This window comes from Aythya fuligula, chromosome 18 (assembly GCF_009819795.1).
Source record: "Aythya fuligula isolate bAytFul2 chromosome 18, bAytFul2.pri, whole genome shotgun sequence".
NCBI classification, from domain to species: Eukaryota; Metazoa; Chordata; class Aves; order Anseriformes; family Anatidae; genus Aythya; species Aythya fuligula.
Window position 1 is genome coordinate 5,264,774 of NC_045576.1, and position 21,950 is coordinate 5,286,723.

At 59.7% G+C, this 21,950-nt stretch overlaps 1 protein-coding gene across 2 annotated transcripts in view; it reads right to left on the minus strand.

The window, feature by feature from the left end:
- The window catches only part of SEPTIN9 (septin 9), an 83,224-nt gene that overhangs the window by 39,080 nt on the left and 22,194 nt on the right, over positions 1 to 21,950 (minus strand). Inside the window, exons 1-2 of one of the 2 annotated variants that reach the window (XM_032199634.1) lie at positions 17,462 to 17,544; positions 4,009 to 4,668 (exon numbers count right to left, since the gene is read on the minus strand). In XM_032199634.1, coding sequence (XP_032055525.1) covers positions 4,009 to 4,668; positions 17,462 to 17,516 — 715 coding nt within the window. In that variant the 5' untranslated portion in view covers positions 17,517 to 17,544. Of the gene's footprint in view, positions 1 to 4,008; positions 4,669 to 17,461; positions 17,545 to 21,950 lie in introns of those variants that run through there. The other variant, XM_032199635.1, reaches the window with a different exon arrangement.

Sequence of the window (21,950 nt, forward strand, 5' to 3'; positions counted from 1 at the left end):
GGTCACCTTCTGCCTGCACTGGGAGCTTTTGACCTCTGCATGGACACGCTCAGCCTTACACGCTCCCTGCAGGTTTCTGGGAGCACTGATGTCGATGCACAACCTCGTCCTTGATGCACAATCCCATCCCCAGGCCCAAACCAGACTTGGAGGAGCCCTGCCAGGTCGCTGCACGGGGCCACGAGCACCCCGCGGCTCAGCACCCACGGCTTCGTCCCGTTCCCCCCTCAGACAGGGCAGGGCAGGGGGAGCTGTCACATCTCTGATGGGAACCTCCTGCTTCCCATAATGAATCCGGCTGCTGAGATCGCTGCTTTGACTACAGGCCCTCAGGGACCTGCAGTGGGGCAGATGAACTCCCTGCTTGTATTTGTCTCCGAGGCACAGCCCGCGTCTCCTGCAGGTCTTGCATGGTGCAGGAGGCAGCAGCAGCTCGGAGATTGCCCTGGCTCCCCTCTAGGTCACCCTGAAGGTGTGCAGAGGAAACACAGCAATGGGCACACAAATGCTCACGCTCACCCCGATGACCACAGCTGGACACGACAGCAGCTCACGCACTGTGAGTTGGGGAGCAGTGCTCACGGTGGGTGAGGACGCGCAGCAGAGTGCCGACACATCCACATCCCCTGGCCTCTATCCCACCCCAAATACACCCCAAAACGAGCTGAGCTGTTCCCTGCACAGCCAAGGGGAAGAGAGCAGGGTGGGAAGGAACAACCAGAAAGCTGCCAGCCCCCCGCTGCCCTCCCCGCGCAGGCACACGGCCGTGCACGTGGCCTCGCGTGGCTGCCGGCGTCCCCGCGAGGGGACACGAGCATCTCCCACGCATCGGGCTCCTCGCACGCCCTCCTTCCAAGTGGCTGGCGCGGCAGGGCTCCATTTTTCCAGATTATCTCATTTCTGGCGCCTGCCCCGAGCACGCGGATTTGGGACTCTCTGCGTTTCTCATTCAGAGCCTCCCCGTTTGGGATCTTGGGCTGGAGGCACTTTCCTGTTAAAAATAATAACAACAGAAAGAAAAAAAAAAAAAAAGGCTACCCGTAACGTAGCCCAAATGTGTCAGCTGGTTTTAAGGAAACGTTTCCCTACAGCTTTAATCTCCCCGTACAGTTAAATTGCTGTGCAGCTCAGGGAGCTGGAAATGATTACTCACTGTTTATGCACACAGGCCTGGCCTCTTTATTGTGGGCAGAGCCGTGCTCGTTGTCTCTGGATCCCTCCAAACTCCTTGCTCCAGCCCTGCTCTCATCCCTACAGAAGGGCACCAAAGGAAAGGTGCCCGAGGCTCTGCTACGAGCTGGGGGCTCGAGGCTCACTGCAGGGTCCCCAGTTTTTGGCTACGTCCTCCCCAAGGAGAGCTGCACATAGCTAAGTCCTCTCCCTCTCTGCTCACTCTCACGGAGCCTCCAAGTAAAAAAACAGCAAGTTCTGAGGACAAGGCTCACCGTAGGGGTCCAGGGCTGGAAAAAAGAGTGGAAAAGTTGAGCTGCTTCGTTCTTCTGAAGTTGTCACGCTCTCTCTGCTGAAGAAGAGGAGCGGGGACCTCGCTGCTATTTCAGGGACCCTGGCACCCACGTGGCTGTCCCAAAGGGACCAGGGGGGCAGCAGTGGGACAAGGTTCCAAAAAGCTGGAACCTCGGGCTCTTTGCAGCCAGTTTTACCCACAGACCACCACGGATCAGCAGAGCTGTGCTTTGTTCAGACTGACGGCTGGAAAAACTCACTGCAGAGGACGGTCAGGCTCCTGTTTTGGGTGAAGGTTCCCATTACTCACCACATTTACCTCAATTCACCAACCCAAGCTGCAGAGCCTCCCTGCAAGGAAGGATCCCAGGGGGAACCACCATGGCCTTCCTAGCGTGCAGGAGCAGGGAGAGGGGCAAGGGGAGGCTCTGGCAGCAAAGCCACGGGCAGGGACAAAAGGATCACATCAAATCATCAGGTCAAAGCGGCTTCCATTTCTCATCTGGGCTCACTTCTCATCTGTCACCAGCCTCAACCCCGACTACAAACAGGTCCAGATCTGGGGGCAGCACAGATAGAGGATAAAGCTGACATGAAAAACACGAACCTTGCTGGGCCCAGCGATGCCCTTCCCCTCCCAACCATCACCAGTTTGCAAGACACAAAGAACAGCAAACGAGATCTCCTCCTGGACGAGTAAGCCACTGGAGCAATGCTTCACAAGCCCTCAAGCAACAACCCCAAACTTGTGAATCTTTCAACATGCCTCTGAAAACACGTTTCTAAGCCTGGCATTTACCCAACCTCTGGCACCCTGGCCAGGATTTCCAGGCCCCCTTCCCGAGGGACGGGCTGTGCCGCTCAGCGCCCCGCTGGGGCACGCAGCAGCCGAACAGGGGGCCCCTCTCCTGGTGCTCCCCCAAGGAGGGACACGGCTCTGGACAGCTCTGCAGCTCCCCCCCGAGCTCAGGCACGGCTCTGTGTGCCCGCCTGGGTAGGCTGGAGAGAGCACACGTACCCGGGCACAGAGTTACGGGGTATTTTTAGAGCTCTCACATCCTCAGCTCAGTGACGGGAGGCACCAGTGGAAGGGGAGCTTCATCCAGACAGCAAAAGCATCTCCACCACCCAGCCCTGAGCAGGAGGAAGGTCCCATAACAGAGAGCCCTCGGGGAAGCCGGGTGCCTCCAGCTGAAGGGAGGTCACGCTCAGCGTCCTCGGGCTTCACAAGAAGCATTGGGAAGGCCGGGTGGAGGCAACCACCCCACAACAAAGCCTGGGCATTTCTAAGCACCGAAACCCAAAGCTGTTCACGCCTCTTTTTCCCCCTTGGCACGTTCTCCCCTTGCGTTTGTCCACTGCAAAACCTTGCCCCAGCTTCTCTGACCCACTCTGAGCCCAGTCACCTCCTCACCCAGTGCATCTTGTTCTTGCACCCCACCGAGGCCCCACCTGAGCTGCTCCCTGGCGGTCTCAGCCCCACGCTTAACGAGGCTCAGCTCTGATTGAGCCTCTGGCAGCAGCTGGGGGAGATGGAGAGATGCCGCCCCCTGCCCAGCATCACCCCCCGGGTGGGCTCCTGTGCTGACCAGTGGGGGGAGAAGCAGCCAGGGCCCTTCCTGCTCCTGCAGCTCTGCTTCTGGCTCTTCTCGGCCGGATTTAGACTGAAAGCCCCTTTTGTGGCAGTGCCAGGCCGTCCTGCTCTGTAAGGCAGGCCCCAGACAGCTGGGCTCTTTGGTAAAACTCATCCCCAGCAGCTGCCCTGGGTTTCTGGAGTCCTTTTTGATGCAAAGAGCCCTCCCTTTCCCCCCTCTGGGCAGCTGGGGCATTCAGCAGCTGAGATGGTCTCCTGCTCTTAAAGCGCCCAACTGCCTGCAGCCCTGAGCCCGGGGAGCTCTCAGCAGCCCGAACCCAGCAGGATGAGGCCAAGCACAGGGAAAAAAACAGGTCCTGGGCATCATCCACACTGCTGCTGGGGACAGGGCGCCTGGCAGGGCGGCCCAGGCTGAGCCACCACTGAAGTTGTGCTCAGACCTCAGCTAGAGCCTGAGGGATGCTCCGGTCCCTGACGTTGTCGGGCTTTGTCTCCGGCGGCCAGGTTTCTGCCCGCAACCCCAAGCAACAAGATGAACAAAAACCATCCCAGAGACACCTCCAAAGCCACCTCCGAAGGGACACCTCGGTCCACATCCCACCAGAAGCTGCTCTGGGCGCTGCGCAGGTGCTGGCTCTGCGGGCAGAGCTGGTCCAAGCACCCTTTTCTGCAAGCAGCGCGCTTTTGGCACTCTCTCATTTTATTTCTCCGGGGCTCGATAGCATCTCTTATTCAAACTGACAGCTCTTTCAGCCCGAATAAAACCAAGCTAACAGCCGTGTATTCAGACATGTGTGAGCCCAGAGCCGAGCCCAGCCCCGAAAACCATCGCTGCCTGGGCTGGAGGAGCAGCACCCCGGGCTCAGCACCCTGCACAGGCGTTGAACCCACAGCGAGGAGCGAGGGCAGCTGTGAACCTGCCTCCCACCCCCGTCCGCAGCTGTACTCACCCTCTTCTCTCTTTGGTGGGCTCTCGACCAGCGCTGGCTGTGGTTTTGGCTCTGCCTGGGGCGGCTGCGGGGCCGGGGCAGGCTCCAACCCCTCCACCTGCCGCGCCGGCGGGGCCGGGAGCTCGGTGGCCTTGGCTACCTGGATTTCCACTCGCTTGGTGGCCACGTCGGGCAGGGCGGTGTTGGCCAGCTCGGCTCGGCGCTGGGGCATCTCGGGGATCTTTGAGGCCGGCGCCTCCGCCCTGCGGAGCCCGGGCTCCTGGGGCTTGCCGAGCGTGATCTCAGTCCTCCGCGGGGTGGGCTCCGGGGGTTTGTGCCCCAGCACATCTGCTCGTTTGAGGCCGAACCTCGACAAGGCCGAGGTGGAGTTCTCCACCTGCTTGGACGAGATGTCAATGGAGATTTCTGTTCTTCTGGACACCGGCTCGGGCAGTTTGGGTCCGGAGAGCTCCACTCTCCTCAGAGAGGATTTGGGGGATCGCTGGCCCGTGGGGTCTGCATGCCGGGCAGGCGGCTCCGAGTTCCTGGCACCGAGTTCCTGAAACTTCTGCGTGGAGCTGGACACCGTGGACCTGAGGAGGGGGTTCGGGGTCCGTCTCTGTGGGGTGGAGGAATTTGAAGACTGATCTACCTCCTCGACCTCAAAAGATCTTTTCAGAGCTGAAAGACATTAAGGGGAAGGCAGAATTTAGTTACCAGCCATCAACGCACCCCAAGGGACACTTACAGGAACCGTCTGAGAGTCGTGGCCCTACTGCTGCCACGCGAGGATTCACAGCCCCAGTGACTGCCTCTGGGGACCGAGGGCCAGGCTTGGCCTCTTCAGAGAAGCTCCAGAGCCAGAGACAAAGCTGGCACTTGGACCAGGAAATTCAACCCCAGAAGCATAACCCGGAGTGCCAGCCTCCCCTACACCACCCCCAGCCCACCCGGCCCTGCTCCCCACCACGGCACAGCCCCAGGCCCAGCGGCCCCGCTCCGAGTCCTTTCCTTTGCCTCTCGTGCCCAGAGGATGCGCAGATAAACACCGGCTTCCCGGTGACCCCTGCCAGCAAAATCCTCGTCCGGAACATGCAAACAATCTCCGAAGAGCCCTGAACCCAAATAACGCAGCTACAAAAACAAAGGTGGTAGCCCCAGGAGCGCATATCCTTAAAAACAACCCCAGAGACCGTCGGAGCCAAAGGCTGCAGTGCTTCACAAACAACAGCACGAGACCCCCAGCGCAGGAAGGGGCAAACCGGGAGGTGTGAGGGACATCCAAAATCTAAACAGCATCACCCCTGCTTTAACCAATGGGGAAATTAAGAGGCAGAGAGAGAGAGAGATGCAACACCAGTGAGCGGTGAGATTTAAGAGCCAATTTCCCACGTAACACGTCCAGAGGCAGCACAGCCCCACTTTCAGCTCCAGGCAGGGTCTGACACCGCTCCCACCACCACCCGAGCCACGAGCTGCCCTGACGTGGATGCCCAGGTCGGCAGCAGGCGGCACAGACACCCGCCTTTAAAAGAAAAAGAAATCGCCTTTAAAATCCACCCCGAGATCCCCCGGGATGCCAGGGATGGGGGGAGAGCCTCGCACGTGGCTTTCCCTCCCCCCTTGCCGTCCGGCCACCCCTGGTCCCCCCTTGTCCTGCACCCCGGGAGGAGCTGCAGCACCTGGAGGTGTCTGCGTGCCGCGGAGCAGCCCCGGGCTGGGCCACGGGAGGCGGCTGCCGGCTGCGAGCAGGGGCAGGGAAGCGTCCACGTGGCAGCCGCTCGGCTCCGCTCCGCCAGCAGATCGCAATCGCAGCTGCTGACACGCACGGCTTTGGGCTGTTCTCCTTTTAGGGGGAATACCCAAAGAACTGGGAAATGCGAACGCCAGGCTTTAAAATCCATTCTGAAAGCGTGCTGGCTGGGGGCAGGAGCCTCCCTGGGATGCTCGGTGTGAGTGACCCCGCAAACGCGGCTCCCGGGAGCCGTCCACGCCCAGCAGCAAGCACAAAGGGACATACGGACATGGGCAAACATCTCAGTCCCCCCCCTCTGCAGCCCGAAATCCCACATGGGAAATGCTGGAAAGCAACAGCGTGCATGGGACGGGCTCCTGCCCCACATGCAGAGAGGCTGCCCAAGCCTGGAAACCCTGCGGTGCCGTTTGGGTACGGCATCCGAGCTGCTCGTTTGTGCCCCCCGGTAATGAACAGTAATGACAGGAGGGGCCCCGGGGGGGGGCAACTAGCAGTGATAAACCCTGCACCTCAAAATATTCAGGGGTAGAGGGCAGGAGGCAAAGCAGAGGATGGGGAATTGTCCTGCCCCACGGAGAGGGGCCGTTCCCCGCGGCACAGCCAGAGCCACGCGGGGGCTGCCACCTGCGGAGCCACCGCACCTGCGGGGAGGAAATGGAGAAGCTGGCAAGGAAACTTGCATTTTCCTCCATTTTATCTGCTCTGTTTCCCAAATCCCCAAAAAGGCTGCATGGCAGGCCCGGCAGAGCTGCATCCAACCCTGTTATCAGCACCCAAGAACAAGCGACCGATTCACAGCAGCCCCAGACTGGGAGCTGCTCCGACGGGTCCAAGGCTCTCCAAAACCAAGCGGGAGCGCAGACATCACCACTCCCACTCCCCAGCACGTCCCCTACTCACATTTCAGCCCCCTGCCCCAAACCCCAGGTTTCAAACACCGCAGAGAAGCCCAGGCTGCACTTTGCAGGGAGCCAAAGGAGCAGCAGGGACGTCCCGAGAGCAGCTCCTCCTGTCCCCAGGCAGAGCCACGCGGGGAAGGGGACATGGGCAGAGGACACGGCCACGAGCTGCCAGCTCCCCGATGGATGGGATCAGGGTTTTGTCCACATCAGGCTTTTGGAACCTGCTCGCCACTCCTCCTGCCAGCAAACTCGGTCGCGTTTTATTCCCCTCAACAAAGCAGCCTGACAGCCTGGTGACAGACGTGTCTGGAGGAGCTGACGCCTGAAGCAAATGCTCTCAAGGAACCCGATAGCGAAGGAAATGCTGGCGAGTTTCTCCCCTTTGTGAACGTCCCTCTGGAAATGTCTCTGCACCCAGCGGCTCGGGGATTTCCTCATGAGCTGGCGGCGAGTTTTGGGTATGAAGATCCCCACTGACCTCCGGGATTTGTGGTGTGAGCCTCCCATCATCCCAGCTCCCTTCAGCCCCCGTGGGATTTGCCAGCGCCGAAAGAAACGAGGGCAGCAGCGACCTGGTGGTGAGGAACGTGGTGGCACTGCAGGAGCCGCTGCCTGCAGCCCTTCCTGCTGACCCCAAGCCTCTCCAAGCGCCCTAAGCCCGGGGCAAACCCACACCCGCAGCACGGCCCCTGGAGCGCTGCCACCCCCTGTCCTTATCTCAGGGCTGGCCTGGGTACAACACCCACAAATGGCTTTTCTCCAGGTCTTTCTGGGCAAAATAAATGAGGAAAAGGTCAAAGCCCAGACACAAAGGGGGTTCCCAAAGTCTGAGGAAGAGCTGCAAAGCCGTGATTAGGGGCACAAAGGACTGGACCCAGCCAAAGATCGCTGCCCATGCCCACGCTGCGCCCACGAGCAGCAGCGAGGGGGTCTCCAGGGGGGTCCACAGGGATGTCACCTCCGGTGACACCAGTCCCCAGCACGGCCGGAGCTGCCCTGCACAGCATCACCGCGCTCCTGATCCTCGAGCAGAAAAGAGAAAGAGCTTGGGAAGCAAAACAATGGCCAAAAAAATTAAAAAAAAAAAAAAAAAAGGAGAAAAGCTTAAAAATAGCCTGTCCTGTCCAGAGCCAAGAAAGGAAAGCAAACAGCCTCTGCTCCGCAGGACCCTCCCCCGGCTTCCTGCGGGGAAGCTGGCGTATTAATTAAAACAACAGGAGCCCGAGGCCCCGCTGGCAGCCGTGGGCAGTGCCCGGGGTCCCTGCAGGCTCCAGGGCCACGTCCCTGATGTCCCAGGCTGAGCAGGGAGCGGGACGGCCCTGCTGCGGGGTTATATCCCCGCTGTGACGTTTTCCTGGGGCTGTTTGGTGTTAGCAGGGCTTCCCCTGCCCCGGCAGCAGCATCCCTCCCGCTGGGGGTGGTGGCGGAGCGTCGCCCTTCCTCCTCTGCCCTTCCTCCTCTTCCTCTCGAGGTGCCTGCGCTGCGGGGTGTGAGCGCCAAGCGGGGTTGTCACTTACACGCCTTTCCTTTTAACCGATTCCGACCCAATTCGGGCAGCCACTGCCTCAATCCGTGCTGCGGGAAGGCAGCGGCTCCCATCCCATAGCACAACAAGCTGGAAATCCCCTAAAGCCAGGTTCCCAAGCGCTCCCTTTCGGTGCCAACCCAACCCGGGCAGCACCACCCTCGGCCCCTCGTGCCTGTGCTGCGGATCTCTTGCTCGGCCCCTTCCCAAAGCCCTGGAGGCAGGGACAGCCGGGCAGCCCCTGCACTAATCCTGGCACGTGGGGCTCTGCATGGCAGCACCTGCTGCCTGCTGCCTGCACACAACTGCGGCTCCTGCCAGCCCCCGGCCTCGACCCCCCGGCTTGGCAGCCTGGCTGGAGCAAATGCCAGCGCGCGCGGGGGCCGCCGCCGCTCTGGGAAGTAATTTTATCCTCCGAAAATGTTTTGACACATGGAAGAAAGCAAATCTGCACTTCAAGTTTCACGATTTCCTTCTGCTGCTGATGCTTTCCCCACTGCTTCAAGCCCCGGTCTGGAAACGCCGCTTCCCCCATGCACCCCTCCTGGCACGGCCGCGTCCCGTCCCAGTGCCTCTGTCCCCTCTGCCCTGCCTCTGCCACCCAGGGGGCTCGAGCCAAGTGGTTGCAATGCCCGTGGGCTGCTCCCCGCCAGCCTGGTGCTGGGGACAAGACACACACGCCTTCATCCTGGGCTCGAGCACTGCCAGAGAAGCAGCAAAACGCTCGTGCCCCCGGCTGCTGCGTGCTGGGGATGCTCGCACAGTGCGGCTGCTGCGTCCTGGTTGCGTCAAGGTCAGGCCCCAGTGGGTCCTGGAGGTGGTTAAAGCTGCTCTTTGGGGGATCCTGCAAACTGGGAAGAGGGGGCAGAGGTCTTGTTCAGGTCCCAGAAGCACGTACGACAACAGCCAAGTTTCCAGAGAAGCCACAGCCACGCTGTGCTGGGGGCTGGGGGCCGCGTCTCATCGCTCCCCTCCCTGCAGTCCAGTCCCTCACCGCATCCCAAGCCCTGGGATCGAGGCAAAGGCACCCCGGGGACACGGAGGGCTGGGTGGCTCCTGCCCCAAGGCCCCGAGCATCCCCGTGGGTGCTGGGAACCGGGGGCGCCGCGGCTTGCCCTGCCCCGGGCAGCACGTGGGAAGGGGCTGTCAGCGCAGCAACATCTGCTCCTTCTTTCTTTCCTTTTCCTTTTCAACACAACACCCCACGTAACAGCCGAGGGGATGCTTTACACAAGGAAACCTCTATGCCCAGAGCTCCGGAGGAGACCAAAATAAACAGCGAGGGACGCTGGCTCCTCCCGGACCTGCGCTAGCTGCTTTGCAACTCGAGCCCCGGGCTGTGCCGCGGTGCTGAGCTGCTTCCCATTAAACATCCTCTGCCCCTCGCGTGGTTTCTGTAACCCAGGGGTTACGTTTGCTTGCTTGCTTAAGCACTGAAAGCTTTCCTTGCGCTTTCAGACACATAAGAGCCTTATGGGAACGGGGCAGCCAGTCGCCCCGGTGTTTCACACGATACAATGGGCTCGTTTCAGAGCGCTGACTTTCTCTAAACTGCTACCAGATGGCGACCTCCTGTTCCCGGGGAGGAAAAAGGGGGAGGCAGCGGCCGCAGGTGTCCTCTTTCAGCGGCCCCCCCCGGACCCCATGCCAGTAACTGTTCCTGGCTGTTTGTGGCCATCCGAGCTGCCCGGAGCCCTGTCCCCCGGCAGCAGGAAGCTCCCTGCCTCGACTGGCCCCGCCGGCACCCTCCCCGTGTCACCGTGGGGACACCCAGGTTTGGTTTTTAGCGGTGCTTACCCAAAATCACCGCCCGGGGTGCTGACAGGAAGCTGCTGATGGATAGCTGCCAGCATCCAGGACGCCTTTAGGAGCGAGACCCTTTGGCTATGGGAACAACACGATGCTCTTCACCTACCTGCAGGCCACGTGTATGGTGTGCTCCAGCCCTAAAGCTCCTGCAGCAGGGCACGCGTCCACCCGTCCCCGCAGCAGGGGGCTCCCGGCGGTGCCAGGACCCAAGAGCCCCCAAATCCACCTGTATAATGAGAGCTGCTGCTGTGAATGGTTTGTGCAAACACAAAACCCCTTCCTTGGACTCCAAAACCAGGGTCAACGAGAAGCTCCCACACGTTTTATGGCCTGACACGGGGAGACATCAGCGGCGCCGCGCTGTCACCGTGCAGCGCTTCGTGAGCTGTGCAAACCGTAACACGAACTGAATTACGGGGGAAATGTGGGGATAAATGCAAGCTCGGAGCTCTGCCGTTAAGCGAGGCCATCCGAGCAGCATTTCACTCCGGCGCAGCAAATTACACAGACAGCCTCTGGGAGCGGTGCAGCAGACCCAGCCATTTGTCAGCACGCAAGAGCAAAGTTGGAACTAAGAATAGAAAAAAAAAAAATAATCCACACTCAGATTAAGTCAAAATCCCAGATTTCCAGTCCCTACAAGGGAGCTCTAGAGAGGTTTTAGCTGCGATTCTCCGTTGCACTTTGTTTCATATCACCACTAACCCTCAGCAAAACGCTTCCAGATCACAGCAGCTATTTGACTTCCCTTATGAAATGAATATTTGGGCTTCGCACACACAACCCCGCGCCGTGCAGGGCACCCAGCCCCACAGATTGTGTTACTGGCTCTCCGCACAGCTTTTGCCTCTGCTCTGTGCTCCACTTTCCTTTCAGGAGGGGAGAGGGAAATAAATCCTCCCTGCCTCCCAGGGGACTGCAGCTTTGTTTTGACCCACTGGGGTTTCTCAAACACTTCGCAATTATCGCCCAGAGGGTCGAACTGTGATGCAGATGGTCCTACAGCCCCACACCACTGCCAGTTTCGGCGCTGGCTTGCAGGGCACCGGTGCTGCAAAGGGTTACGAGCAGGCAGGGCCCTGCACTGCTGGCCTGAGAGAGCCCAAAGCACTGAGTGGCGTCAGAGGCGCTGCCAGATGCGGCCGGGGCTGAGTCACATCCCCAGGCACACAGAGGGGACATCAGGAGTGACTCAGGTGGGCGCTGGGTGATTAAGCTGATTCAATCATTCGGTGATTACATCTCAGCTCCATAATGTGCTCCGGCGGGCAGAGTTGCAACACAGCTGGTTAAAATGCTACAGAAATGGATAAATCAGCACAAGGGGTTAGAGGAGGGGGGCACCTCCACCAGCAGTAACTCCAGACACAGCTCCCTGCCTGCTGACCCCAAGGAGCCAAACCCCAAAAGCAGGTACCCCCAAACTACCGATCCGAGGGAGCTTCACCCCAATGAGAGCTGAGAACTCCCCGGTGCTGGTGCTGCTGACACCGAGAGCACCCCTGGGTGCCTGTCAGCTGCAGGGCCACCCGAGGAGCAGCAGCACCTCGTGGAGATGTCCCCAGGCCAGCGTGACCTTAACTCAGGTGCCAACACCAGGGCCTCTGGCCTGGGGGACACAGCGGACGGGCGGCACCGCCACCAGCCCTGCCACCAGCCGAGGTGTCCCTGGCAGCCCCGAGGGCTGAGCGCCGTCCAGCAGCCTCGCAGAAGCAATCACAGTAAAAGCCTGAGTCACGGCGTCGGGAGCTGAGAGCCCTCCTTCATCGGGGGCCAGCTTTTTGGGACAAGCCAAGGACAACGTGGCACATCGCCACCACCCCAGGGCTGCTCCCCACCGCTGCCTTTCGGGGCAGGGAGGGCTCAGCAGCACAGCGGGTGGGTGCCGTGCCCCCACGAGCAAAAAGAGGGGTGCCAGCACCAAAGGGCACCCTGTAAATGTGGAACAAGAGGTGGCCAGGACACAACCCCAACCCTGTGCCAAAGGGCACGACGATGCAACCCAGCCCTGCCCCATAAAGGGGCCCCTGATGGATGCTGCCCCCACCAAAAAGACACATCCCCATCAGCAAGCAGCCTCAGACCCATCGGCTCGCTTTGCAGGCTTCAAAGGAGCTGAACCAGGGCTCAGCATCACTGCTGCCTCCCCGGCCCAGCTCTGATGGCCAGGAGGTGCCCTGCAGGGGCTGCAGCACGAGGAGGGAGGAAGGGGAAGGGGAAGAGCCTATGTAATGGCACTGCAGAACGACAGCGCCTTAAATATCAAATATCAGAGCTAGAAATGTGAATATCTGGGGTGATTATGGGCTCTGAAGCCTCCATTATTGCCTTTGGATTTCTGACAAGTCCCAGCGCAGGCTCTCGCGGCTGCTGTCTGGGGTCTGGCTCCTGGGAAAAGGGGCTGAGCGAGGAAGGGCTGCAAAGCAGAAATGGAACCAGCAGCAGGCAGCGGGGCCGCAGGGCACCCGGAGGTGTCAGGACGCTCACTCAGCAGCAGGTTTGCTGGCGTTTGTGAGCCAAGAGACGTAGGCACGGTCCCTCGGACACAACGGCACGACCCTGAGCGCTCCAGGAGCGCTTCCCCTCACTGCTGCCATAACCTAACAAGAGGCACCAAGGAGCAGAGCGGCACGACTCCAGTTTGGGTGATAGCTCAGGAAAAGATGCTACCAAGATCCCAGAGAGCGGCGAGCACTCGGCAGACGTGCTCCAAAGCTTGACTTCCCTCCAGGCACCAGCCGTGCCGTGCAGCCAAAGCACTCAGCCTGGCCCTGGCGCACAGACCCGGCCACCCTCCGTCCCTTCCCTGCAGCCCCTTTGCCAGGTTCCTGTCTAATTACTGCGGCACCGTGCTCGCTTGACCCAAGAGGGATCTCAGACGAGCACCAGAGCTCGCCCTCCCCGCTGACACAGCTCCTGCCAAGGACGCTCTGCTCCACGCTGCGGTGGTTTGCCCGTCCCCAAGGGCACACGGCCCAGCCCTCGTTGCATAAGATGGCCATAAACAACAACCTCTGGCCGATCCTACATCCTAGCCGGGGCCAGAGGCTATCCCCAGAGCCCCGCTCACGTGGATGGAGAGATCCACGTCCTGTTCTTCCCGTTCCCACTCCCTCACAGCCTCTCTATTCCCAAGAAACCAAATATACACGGGAAAAAAAAAAAAAAAAGAAAAGAAAACAAGCCACAACTGCAGGTCTCCGCTGCTGTATCCAGGCAGATGCAGTTTTTCCACTTGGCACGTGAAAGGCCAGTTCCTCCGGAGGAGACGTGGCTCCTGCCTTCCCAGCGGCACCTTCCCCAGCTCCTGCCTCTCCCCACAAGGGCAGAAAGCTCCCCACCAGCCCGTCCTTTTGTCTCGGGCTCAGAAGTGTCTGTGAAGCTCATCTCTGGGCCTGCTGGAGGTGGTGGCTGTCTCGGAGCGGGACACAACTGATCAACCAGCTGGGAGAGCGCTGCCAGCCCGTCCCGCACCACCCTGGTGGTAAGGAGCATCGGATGCCCCGGCTGCAGGATTAAGTTTTTTTGGGGATGGCCCAGGAAACCCAACAAGTGGAGTCCAGGAGCTTCGCCTCGCTCTCCGGGTTGCGATGATCCTCGATGTAATCTCCAAGATCTTTTTGCATTTCCTTTTCCAGGCATTGAGCCTCCGCACACCCGGGGCCGTGAGTCACGCAGCCCGGCCCCCTGAGCTGAGCCTACAAAACCCCCCGCGGGAGGGACGGAGGGGCCTGGATCCAGGGAGGCGCTTAGGGAAAGGCGAGACAGCCCCGCTGTCACTACAGGGCCTTTCCCCGTATTGAATTCGAGGCACACCACCCACATAACACCGCGACCATCCCTCTGCGGGCTGCTGCTAAGATTAGCACGGGGCTGAGCCCTCCACGGGCAGCAGCTGCCGCCGGGTGCAGCAGGGACGCCAGCCCCGAGCCGGCACGTGTAGCCCCGGGCACCCCCATCTCTGCTTGGGACAGCCCTGAGGACGAGCCCGTGAGATTCACAGGCATAGAAAAGGCAATTTCTGCAAGCCACCTGGCCGCTTCTTTTCGTCTTGAATGACCCCAAAAAACACAACATCACTTGGCCCTACTCATTGAGACAGAGCCTGTGGCTGAAATCCTACAACTAGCGCTTGCCGGGCAGCGCGAGAGGTACCTACCCGAAGGGAAGGCGCTGACAGGGGAGAAGGAAAAACAGAAGTGATGATGAGAAAGCCTTCCAGCAGCACCGAGGGGTGCTGGCGGGCTGGGTACCCCGCACCCTTGGCCCCACAATGCCAAGGTTTGGGCACCAGAGAGGCCATCACTCGCTGGCAGCCGGGGATTCGGCTTCTTAACGTTGTCCCAGATTTCCCAAGAGTTGGGCCAGGGGAATGAGTAAGGCAGGGAAAGCTCCCCAGGGGTTCAGCCGCTGTGGATGAAGGCTGGCTGCTGGTTTCTGCCGGAGCGGAGCTGCGAGCCCAGGCTCTGGCGTCTGACCCCGCCACGCTGCCCTGTGATTTCTGCAGTGACAGCCCCGCTCGGCACCGCTCGCAGCTTGCATCTCCTGGGATCTTTGTGCTTCGGCATCAGCACGTGGCGAGGGGCCTGGCACTGACCCGCAGCACTGGCAGAGCGCTCGGCGTCACCGCTGCCAGCGCCATCAGCACCTTCCAGCATGCCAGAGCCTCGGCTGCAGCCGCGCTCCCAAGGGAGCAGCTCGTCTCTGCTCCCCCTTTCAGCAGGCCACGCGCTGCTTTTAGCTTGGTGGCAGCGAGCAGGAGGCCTGCACCGTGGGGTTATCTCCCTGCATCACCACCAGCAACCACCAGCCGCGAGGGGAGCATCCTCCTCTCTCCAGTCCCACAACAAGGGCCTGCAGCTGAACGCCGAGGACACCAATGCTGCAGTAGGGCTCACCCTGAGCAGGATCAGGATGGTTTGGGCTTCACACGATGCTCACCCTGCCCCTCGTCCCACCACCCAGCTTGACCCCCTGCGGCAGGTTCCTGCAGCCCCAGCAGAGGCGAGCTTGGGAAGTCCTGGCACAACCGCGGCTGAGCCAGCGGCGCTGCCGAAGACCTGCCAGAATCTATAAAGCCCTAACTCACGTCCTGCAAAGCTTGGCAAACCGCAGACCCGACGCTGCTCTCCCCCAGCTGAAGGTGGGGAAGCCCTTGCCAGAGGAATGAGCGGGGTTAGGGCTCCCCTGAGGTGCTGCTGGCTCGGCGCGAGGTGGGCGCGCTGCTGCTGCCTGGACGTGGCCATCCCCACCGCAGCACCGGGCACAAAGCCTGCTAAACTATGAGTATTTGGTACTCTTTCCTTCTCCAAAAAGGCCCCTGCATCCCCCACAGAGCTGGGGGTGATGGCAGTCATGGATGCTGCCCCTACTGCCCTACAGGCCAGAAATTAATTGCTCTGTACTTGGTACGCTGCTGAGCAGCCCAGAGAGCGAACTGAACCGTGAACCAGTCCCCGGATCCCTGCTCAAGGGCAAGGGCAGGCCTTTTTTTGGCTGCAGCTGCACAGAGCTTTCCTCAGCCTCTCCCTGCCACGAGGCACCGCGCAGCAGAGTGGCACCGCGCACGGCTCAGCCTCACCAAGGAACACGCCTGGCTCAGAGCAAGCAGCCCCAGGGCTCCCTGCAGAGCCTTTACCGTACCCGAGCTGGGAATTACTCCTTCCTCGGGGATTTAAACACAACAGGGGCAGGCAGGAGACCTGATATACACAGCTATAACCACAGATACAACCACACCAGCAGCGCGGAGCCCTGCGTGGGGACGCTCCCCAGCCCCCAAAGAGGGGTCACGACCATCCCCGTGAGCCCTGGGGCAACAACCCCACGGACATTTGGGCTGCTCCCTGTCCCCGTTCCCCTTGGCCCCGGCCTTCCTACAGGATGTGGCTTCCCTCGGCCTCCCGCTAACCCTCCGCCCCCACCCCGGCGCTGCGGCGGAGCTGGGGGCGGCACAAAGGGGTGTCAGACGGGGCTGCGTTTTAGGACGAGGGCACCCCAGAGCCCCGGAGCAGCCCGCTGACACCCCAGCCCTGCCACCCGTTTCCTGCCCAACCTGGAAGAGGAACCGCGGGGCTTTCAGCTTCCTCATCTGCCCAGCAGGAAAAACAACACTTCGCTCCTCCGCGGAAGGCAAGAAGGAGCGAGGCAGGAGGCGGTGAAGCTGCCTCAGCCTATGGCAACGCACACGGCCCCTGGACAAGCTTTCATCGCGGCCCCCCGATCCCTACGACTTTTTTTTTGTTTTTTTTTTTTTTCTTTTCTAAAAGCCGCTGCACAGAGCTCGCCTTGGGTCGCTGCCAGGACGCGGGAGTGCATGCGTGCAGGGACGCTGCTGCTGCTGCTTTTCCACAACTCCGCTCTGGAAGATGAGCTCCCCCCAAACCACCCCCTCGCTGCCTGCTCCAGGCAAATCCCCCTCTCTCCTCTCGCCTGCCTCTCCCCGGCTGGCAGCAGCACCCTCTCCACAAACCCATTTTCTCGTCCCTTCCCCAAAAACCCAGGCCAAGAGCCGCAGCCGCCCGGGTTGCCGGCATCATCCCCTGCAGCTCGCCGGGGACTGCAAGGAGATACCCCAGCGGGGAGCGGTGCAGCGCTAGCAGGCAGCTGGAGCCGTGCCACAGGACAAACCCAAAGCTTTCTGCCGCAGGCAGCTCCCGCTACGGCCGTTGTTGTAGCTCAGACTCGGTACCCACGGCGCAGCTTGCATCCAAAAATCAGGGAACCGACAGAAAGGCCAGCGCCGGGGGATCCACAAACTTTTCACTGCGTCACGCGCGCGTCCTCGGCTGAAAACCCACCGAAAGCAAGGGGGAAAGGCAGGAAAGCAAAGCGTCCCGCAGGACCTGCGTTAGCAGCCGGCAGCGGGGCGCAGCGCTGCTCCAGACAAAGCCACGGAGCCGAGGCAGAGCCGAGCACGAGCCCGTCCCTGTTCCCCCTTCCCAGCCCTGCTGAGCCCCACGGCTGGACCCGCACAGCTGGAAACGCACAGCTGGGATCACACAGCTGGAAGCTCCGGGGGGCTGCAGGGGATGGGATGGGGACAGGAAGGGCTGTGGGACCCCAATAGGGCTGTGGGACCCCGATAGGGCTGTGGGACCCCAGGGAGAGCTGTGGGACCCCGATAGGGCTGTAGGGTCCTTGGGGAGGGCTGTGGGATCCTGGTAGTGTTGTGGGACCCCTGGGACAGCTGTGGGGCTCCAGTAGGACTGTGGGGTCCCGGGTAGGGCTGTAAGACCCCAACAGAACTGCATGGTCCCAGTAGGGCTGTGGAACCCCAGGAGGGCTGTGGGGTCCGGGGAGAAACTAAAGGCTCCCTGTAGGGCTGTGGAGTCCCGGCCAAAACTGTAGGACCCCAGGCAAGTCTCGGAAGTCCCCCCCGACCACGACGAGTCCAAAACCCTACAAAAACCCCGCTGACCCCCAACTTTTCCCCGTTCCACCCCCTCTAACCCCCCCCTCTTCCCCCCCCAGTTCCTTTACCTTCAAAGTCGGAGATGATGCCCTCGAGCTGGGCGTTGACGGCCGGGTCTCCCATCCCTGCCCGCTGCCTCCCGCGGCCGAATGAATGGCGGAGACCGAGCGGCAGCCGCCGCCTCCCCCCTCCCCGACCCCCCCCCAAGCCACCCCCAGCCCCGGGCCCGCTGCCACGGCCCGGCCCGGCCCGGCCCGGCCCGCCCCACGCCGCCCACTGGCTGCTCGCACAGCCCGTCAGCACGGCCCGCCCCAAAACCGGGGGGGGTCTCCGAGGGGTTGTCCCATAGAGAGTGGGGCTGGGGGAGACGGGTTAGGGGGCCTTAGGGGGCTGGGGAAGTGGGGCGGGGGTCTTGGGGTCTCGGGGCTGCCCCACACGCACGCAGCCCCCGTGGGGAGGGGGGTGTGGGGGTGCTGGTGGGGTGGGTGAAGGGGGGGGGTTGGCTGCTGGAGGTGACTTCGGGGGTCCTGAGTAGGGCTCTGGAGGGCCCTTTGCTGGCCCCAAACTGGGCTTCAGAGGTCCCTTTGCTGGCCCGAAGCAGGGCTCCTCCTGAGGTCCTTTCACTGGCCATAAACAGGAGTCCAGAGGTCCCTTTGCTGGCCCTAAACAGGACTCTGGAGGTCCCTTTGCTGGCCCTAAGCAGGACACTGCTAGAGGACCCTTCACTGGCCCCCAGCAGGGCTCCTCCCAGGATCCCTTCACTGGCCATAAACAGGACTCCAGATACACCCCTTTGCTGGCCCTAAACAGGGCTCCTCCCGAGGTCCCTTCACTGGCCATAAAGGGGAGTCCAGAGGTCTCTTCACTGGCCCTAAGCAGAGCTCCTCCCAACATCCCTTCACTGGCCATAAACAGGACCCCAGAGGTCCCTTCACAGGCCCTAAGCAGGGCTCCAGATGCCCCTCTTCTGGCCCTAAGCAGGGCTCCTCCCGAGGTCCCTCCCAGCCCGCAGTGGCTGCCACCAGCAGTGGCACCCTCACCAAGCCACCCCCAGCTGCTGGGTCACACCAGGGATGCTCTCAAGCACCCCCTAAATCCTTCTTAATCCCACAGCCCTGCAGCTCCCCCAGTCCTCCTCTTTGTTCTCAAACCCGAAGCAGGGCGCTAAGTGGCAGCAGGTACCCAGCACTACCGACCCCAGGCCGCCTCCGCAGCTCTGGAAAATCACCACCAACACAACCAGGGAGGCTGGGGGCCTGCCCCGAGCCCCGCAGCACTAAAAACATCTCCCTCTGACCCAAAACACCAAGGAACGCGGCAGTTCCAGGCACCGACACGAGCCCCTTCCATGCACATCAGCCCGCTCGCCACGTCTCACCCTCTCTGGGTTTCTGCATCTCTGCTCGTCATCGGATGTTTCTCCCCTCCCACGTCGATTCACATTTTGCCCTCTTGACCCTCTCTTTTTATCCTCCCCACCCCACGCTTTTGTAACCTCATTTAAAAGCGATGATACCCCTGAAAATGCGTCCAGACACATCAACAGGAAAAGCACAATTAATGGGCTTGGATTTTACTCCACCTGGGGCAAACCATAAAGAAACGCTATGCAAAGCAGTGGTACTGCTACCGTACACCACTGCTGAAAGTGCATGCTTCATCACATGTGTCATACTCTTAATTTTACAGCCCTCCCACCTCCAAAGAAGTCTGCAGACACCACAGGCTCTCCAATAGTGTATGTGAACCAGAAAATGAAACCAACAGTGCCAATTTCCCAGACTCAAGAAATTCCATGTTAAAAAAATAATAATAATAATAGGAGAATAGAAGGCCAGGTTTTACATACTGGTAATAGCTTGAGGTTTTAATATACGGAAAGGCATTATTTTAAAACATGAGAACTGTTCAGCCAGCCTTGAGAACGCACCTTTAAAATAGAGGTATGGTATTCTAAGGCAGAGGCAGTGGTTTTCTTCTGCTTTCACAAAGAAAAGTGCTCAGCTCTTTCATTTCTTGCATACTTGGTGATGGCAGGAACCACCATACCACAACAGTGCAGCGAGGAGCACACTTTGCACCTCCGTGCAGTTGCAGATACGGAAACGTAAACACAGCCCTGCTCGATACGCTGTCCATAAAGACACTGGTGCAAATCTCCCCGACAGTCCCACTGCCTGGACCCCTCACCTGCTCCGGATTTCCTAGAAGAGACCGAGAACCAGCCTGGATTCACAGTGGGGGCTGCAGCTCTCTGTGACGGGCTCACATCCACTCGCAGGATGGTGCCTATTGCCCTCTTACACCCGATCCCATGCTGGCTGACCTGCATCACTGGCACTGAATTTCAGATGAAAGTGGGTTTGTTTCTCTCTTGCCAAGTGCTAGCATGCAGGTCACATCCGCAGTCCATTCCAAGCGAGTAAAACATAGCTGTCGATATTTAGCCGGAGCTACCAGAGGAGTAAAAGCTGCTTTGTTAGGAGCTGTTGATGACTCCCTGGCCGGAGCTGTTACTGACATTGGGCTGTTGTGGAGGCTGTTAAGGATCATCAGTCCCTGCTGCACCCTCATCACAAGGCTCCAGAAAGAGTTTAAAAGGGAAAAATGAACTCATCAAGACAAACTCAAAAGCAATACTGTAAAAAAAAAAAAAAAAAAAAAAAAAAAAGATAGGGCCAATGTTAGGAAGACTGAGCACACTTTAATGTTCAGAGTCTCTCCCCTGTAACCATCACAAGATTCAGCATCAGGCCTGCTGCTCGGAGCTTGGTGGCACCCTCTGCACCACATCCCATGGGGAACGTGTGGCACAGTGATGGGGACTGTTTCTGAGGCCCACTGGAGGTAATAAGAGGTAAAATTCCCAAGACACCAGTGAGGAAGCTCAAAGCTTTCCAGCAGAAGAGTTCAGGCAGTTTGGTTTGGTTGCTGTGCCACTCCGCAATCACCCTGGATCTAATATCTGCTGCTAATAAAGGTTTTAGCAAGCCAACAGGCCTGGAGAAGAGCCCCAAGAAGTGTCAAGTAATAACCCGACTATTAGAGTTCATTTTCATTACAACCGGCTGCCAGGAGGGTAAATATTGCACCCATGCGCACCTAAGGCACTGAGCTGGGGAGTGGAAGATGGAAAAGCAGCACGACTAATCGCGGGGATATCCAGAGTTCTCACAGTAAATATTTAAAGCAGGGAGGTGTGTAACCAACTCACCCCACAGACCGTAACCCCAGCGCCTGCTACGCGGTGAAGGAGTGGGCTTTCTGGGGGACACAAGCCTGTCCTCCTCTCTCCTGGAGACTTTCATGCACCTTTATCTGATTTAGCCACTGCTAGAGGCTTTGCAAGACTAAAAAAATCACTTCCTCATCCAGCCCACATGTAACAACCAAATAGCACATCATCTACTTTGCTAGCCACCTCCTGAACCCCAAAGCTTGTGCTGAGCTGAGGTGCCGGGCAGGCAGGCAACCCTGGCAAGAGAGCACGGTCCCAACGGGACGGAGCATCCACCTCCCTGCAGCTCCTTCCTGGGGCTCCCCAGCAGCCCCTCGGAAGCACGTGTGGCACTGCTCATCCCAATTTAGCTTCGGCAAGGCCCTGCTTTGCCCTTGCCTGGCAGATGGCAGAGATTAAGGACCCTGAGCCTGCTGCTGACACTCCCACACTCAGCACGTCACCCACCTTCCTCCTGCTAAGTGAATCGGGTCCTGTTCCTTCTGTCCTCCGGGGCAGGTGTTTTCTTTGGCCTCTTAGTCATTTATTCAGCTTTGCTGCTCCTTTGTCCCAGCTTTCCACAAGTGTTTGTTGATGGATTTGCTTTTAAAACAGGGTGCAAACAGCGTATACTTAGGTTGTGCTCAGTGCAAATCTCTCGTGCTGGCTGCTCCCTTGCTGACACAGTCAAGGGCCTCACTCAGGTTGATAAACCACGGGACTCACCTGGAGTTCCCTGCTAGCTGGGACCCCCAGAACATCTCACACAGTAACTGCTGCCCCAGACACGATTCCTGTTTACAAACCACCGGCTGCAGGAGGGTTTGAAGTGGCCCTGCTCACCACGCTACAGCTCCTGGTTTCCTCACCAACCCAGACCACCGAGGGCACCGACTGCCCAGCCCTCCTTCTTCCACCGTCACTGCTCTTCAGATGAGCAGCAAGCTTCCTGCAAAGCTGTTTTGCTGGCCTAGAAGTGATTTCCTGTCCCGAAAACACAGCCTGTGAAATCTGCTGATCAGTCACCCAGCTCAAAGTGGCACGATGCCGCGATAGCTGGCAAGAAACCTCAACCCTTGTCCCTGTGGCACCATCCCTGTGCTGCCACTAGTGGATGGAGGGCTATTGTCCTGACTTTTTAAATGTTTTTCTCCAAACTTTTCTTCCACAGCCTCTTTCTCCCAGGCTGGTGAAACCCCAGCAAGGCAGCTGCACTTCCCAGCACAGGTTTTGGTAAAGGCTGTGCCAAATGGGAGGAAAAAAAAAATGTCTTTTTTTTTTTGGAGAGGGAAGGCACTGGCATAACAACATCCCTCATCAGGACAGGTGAGGGCAGACAG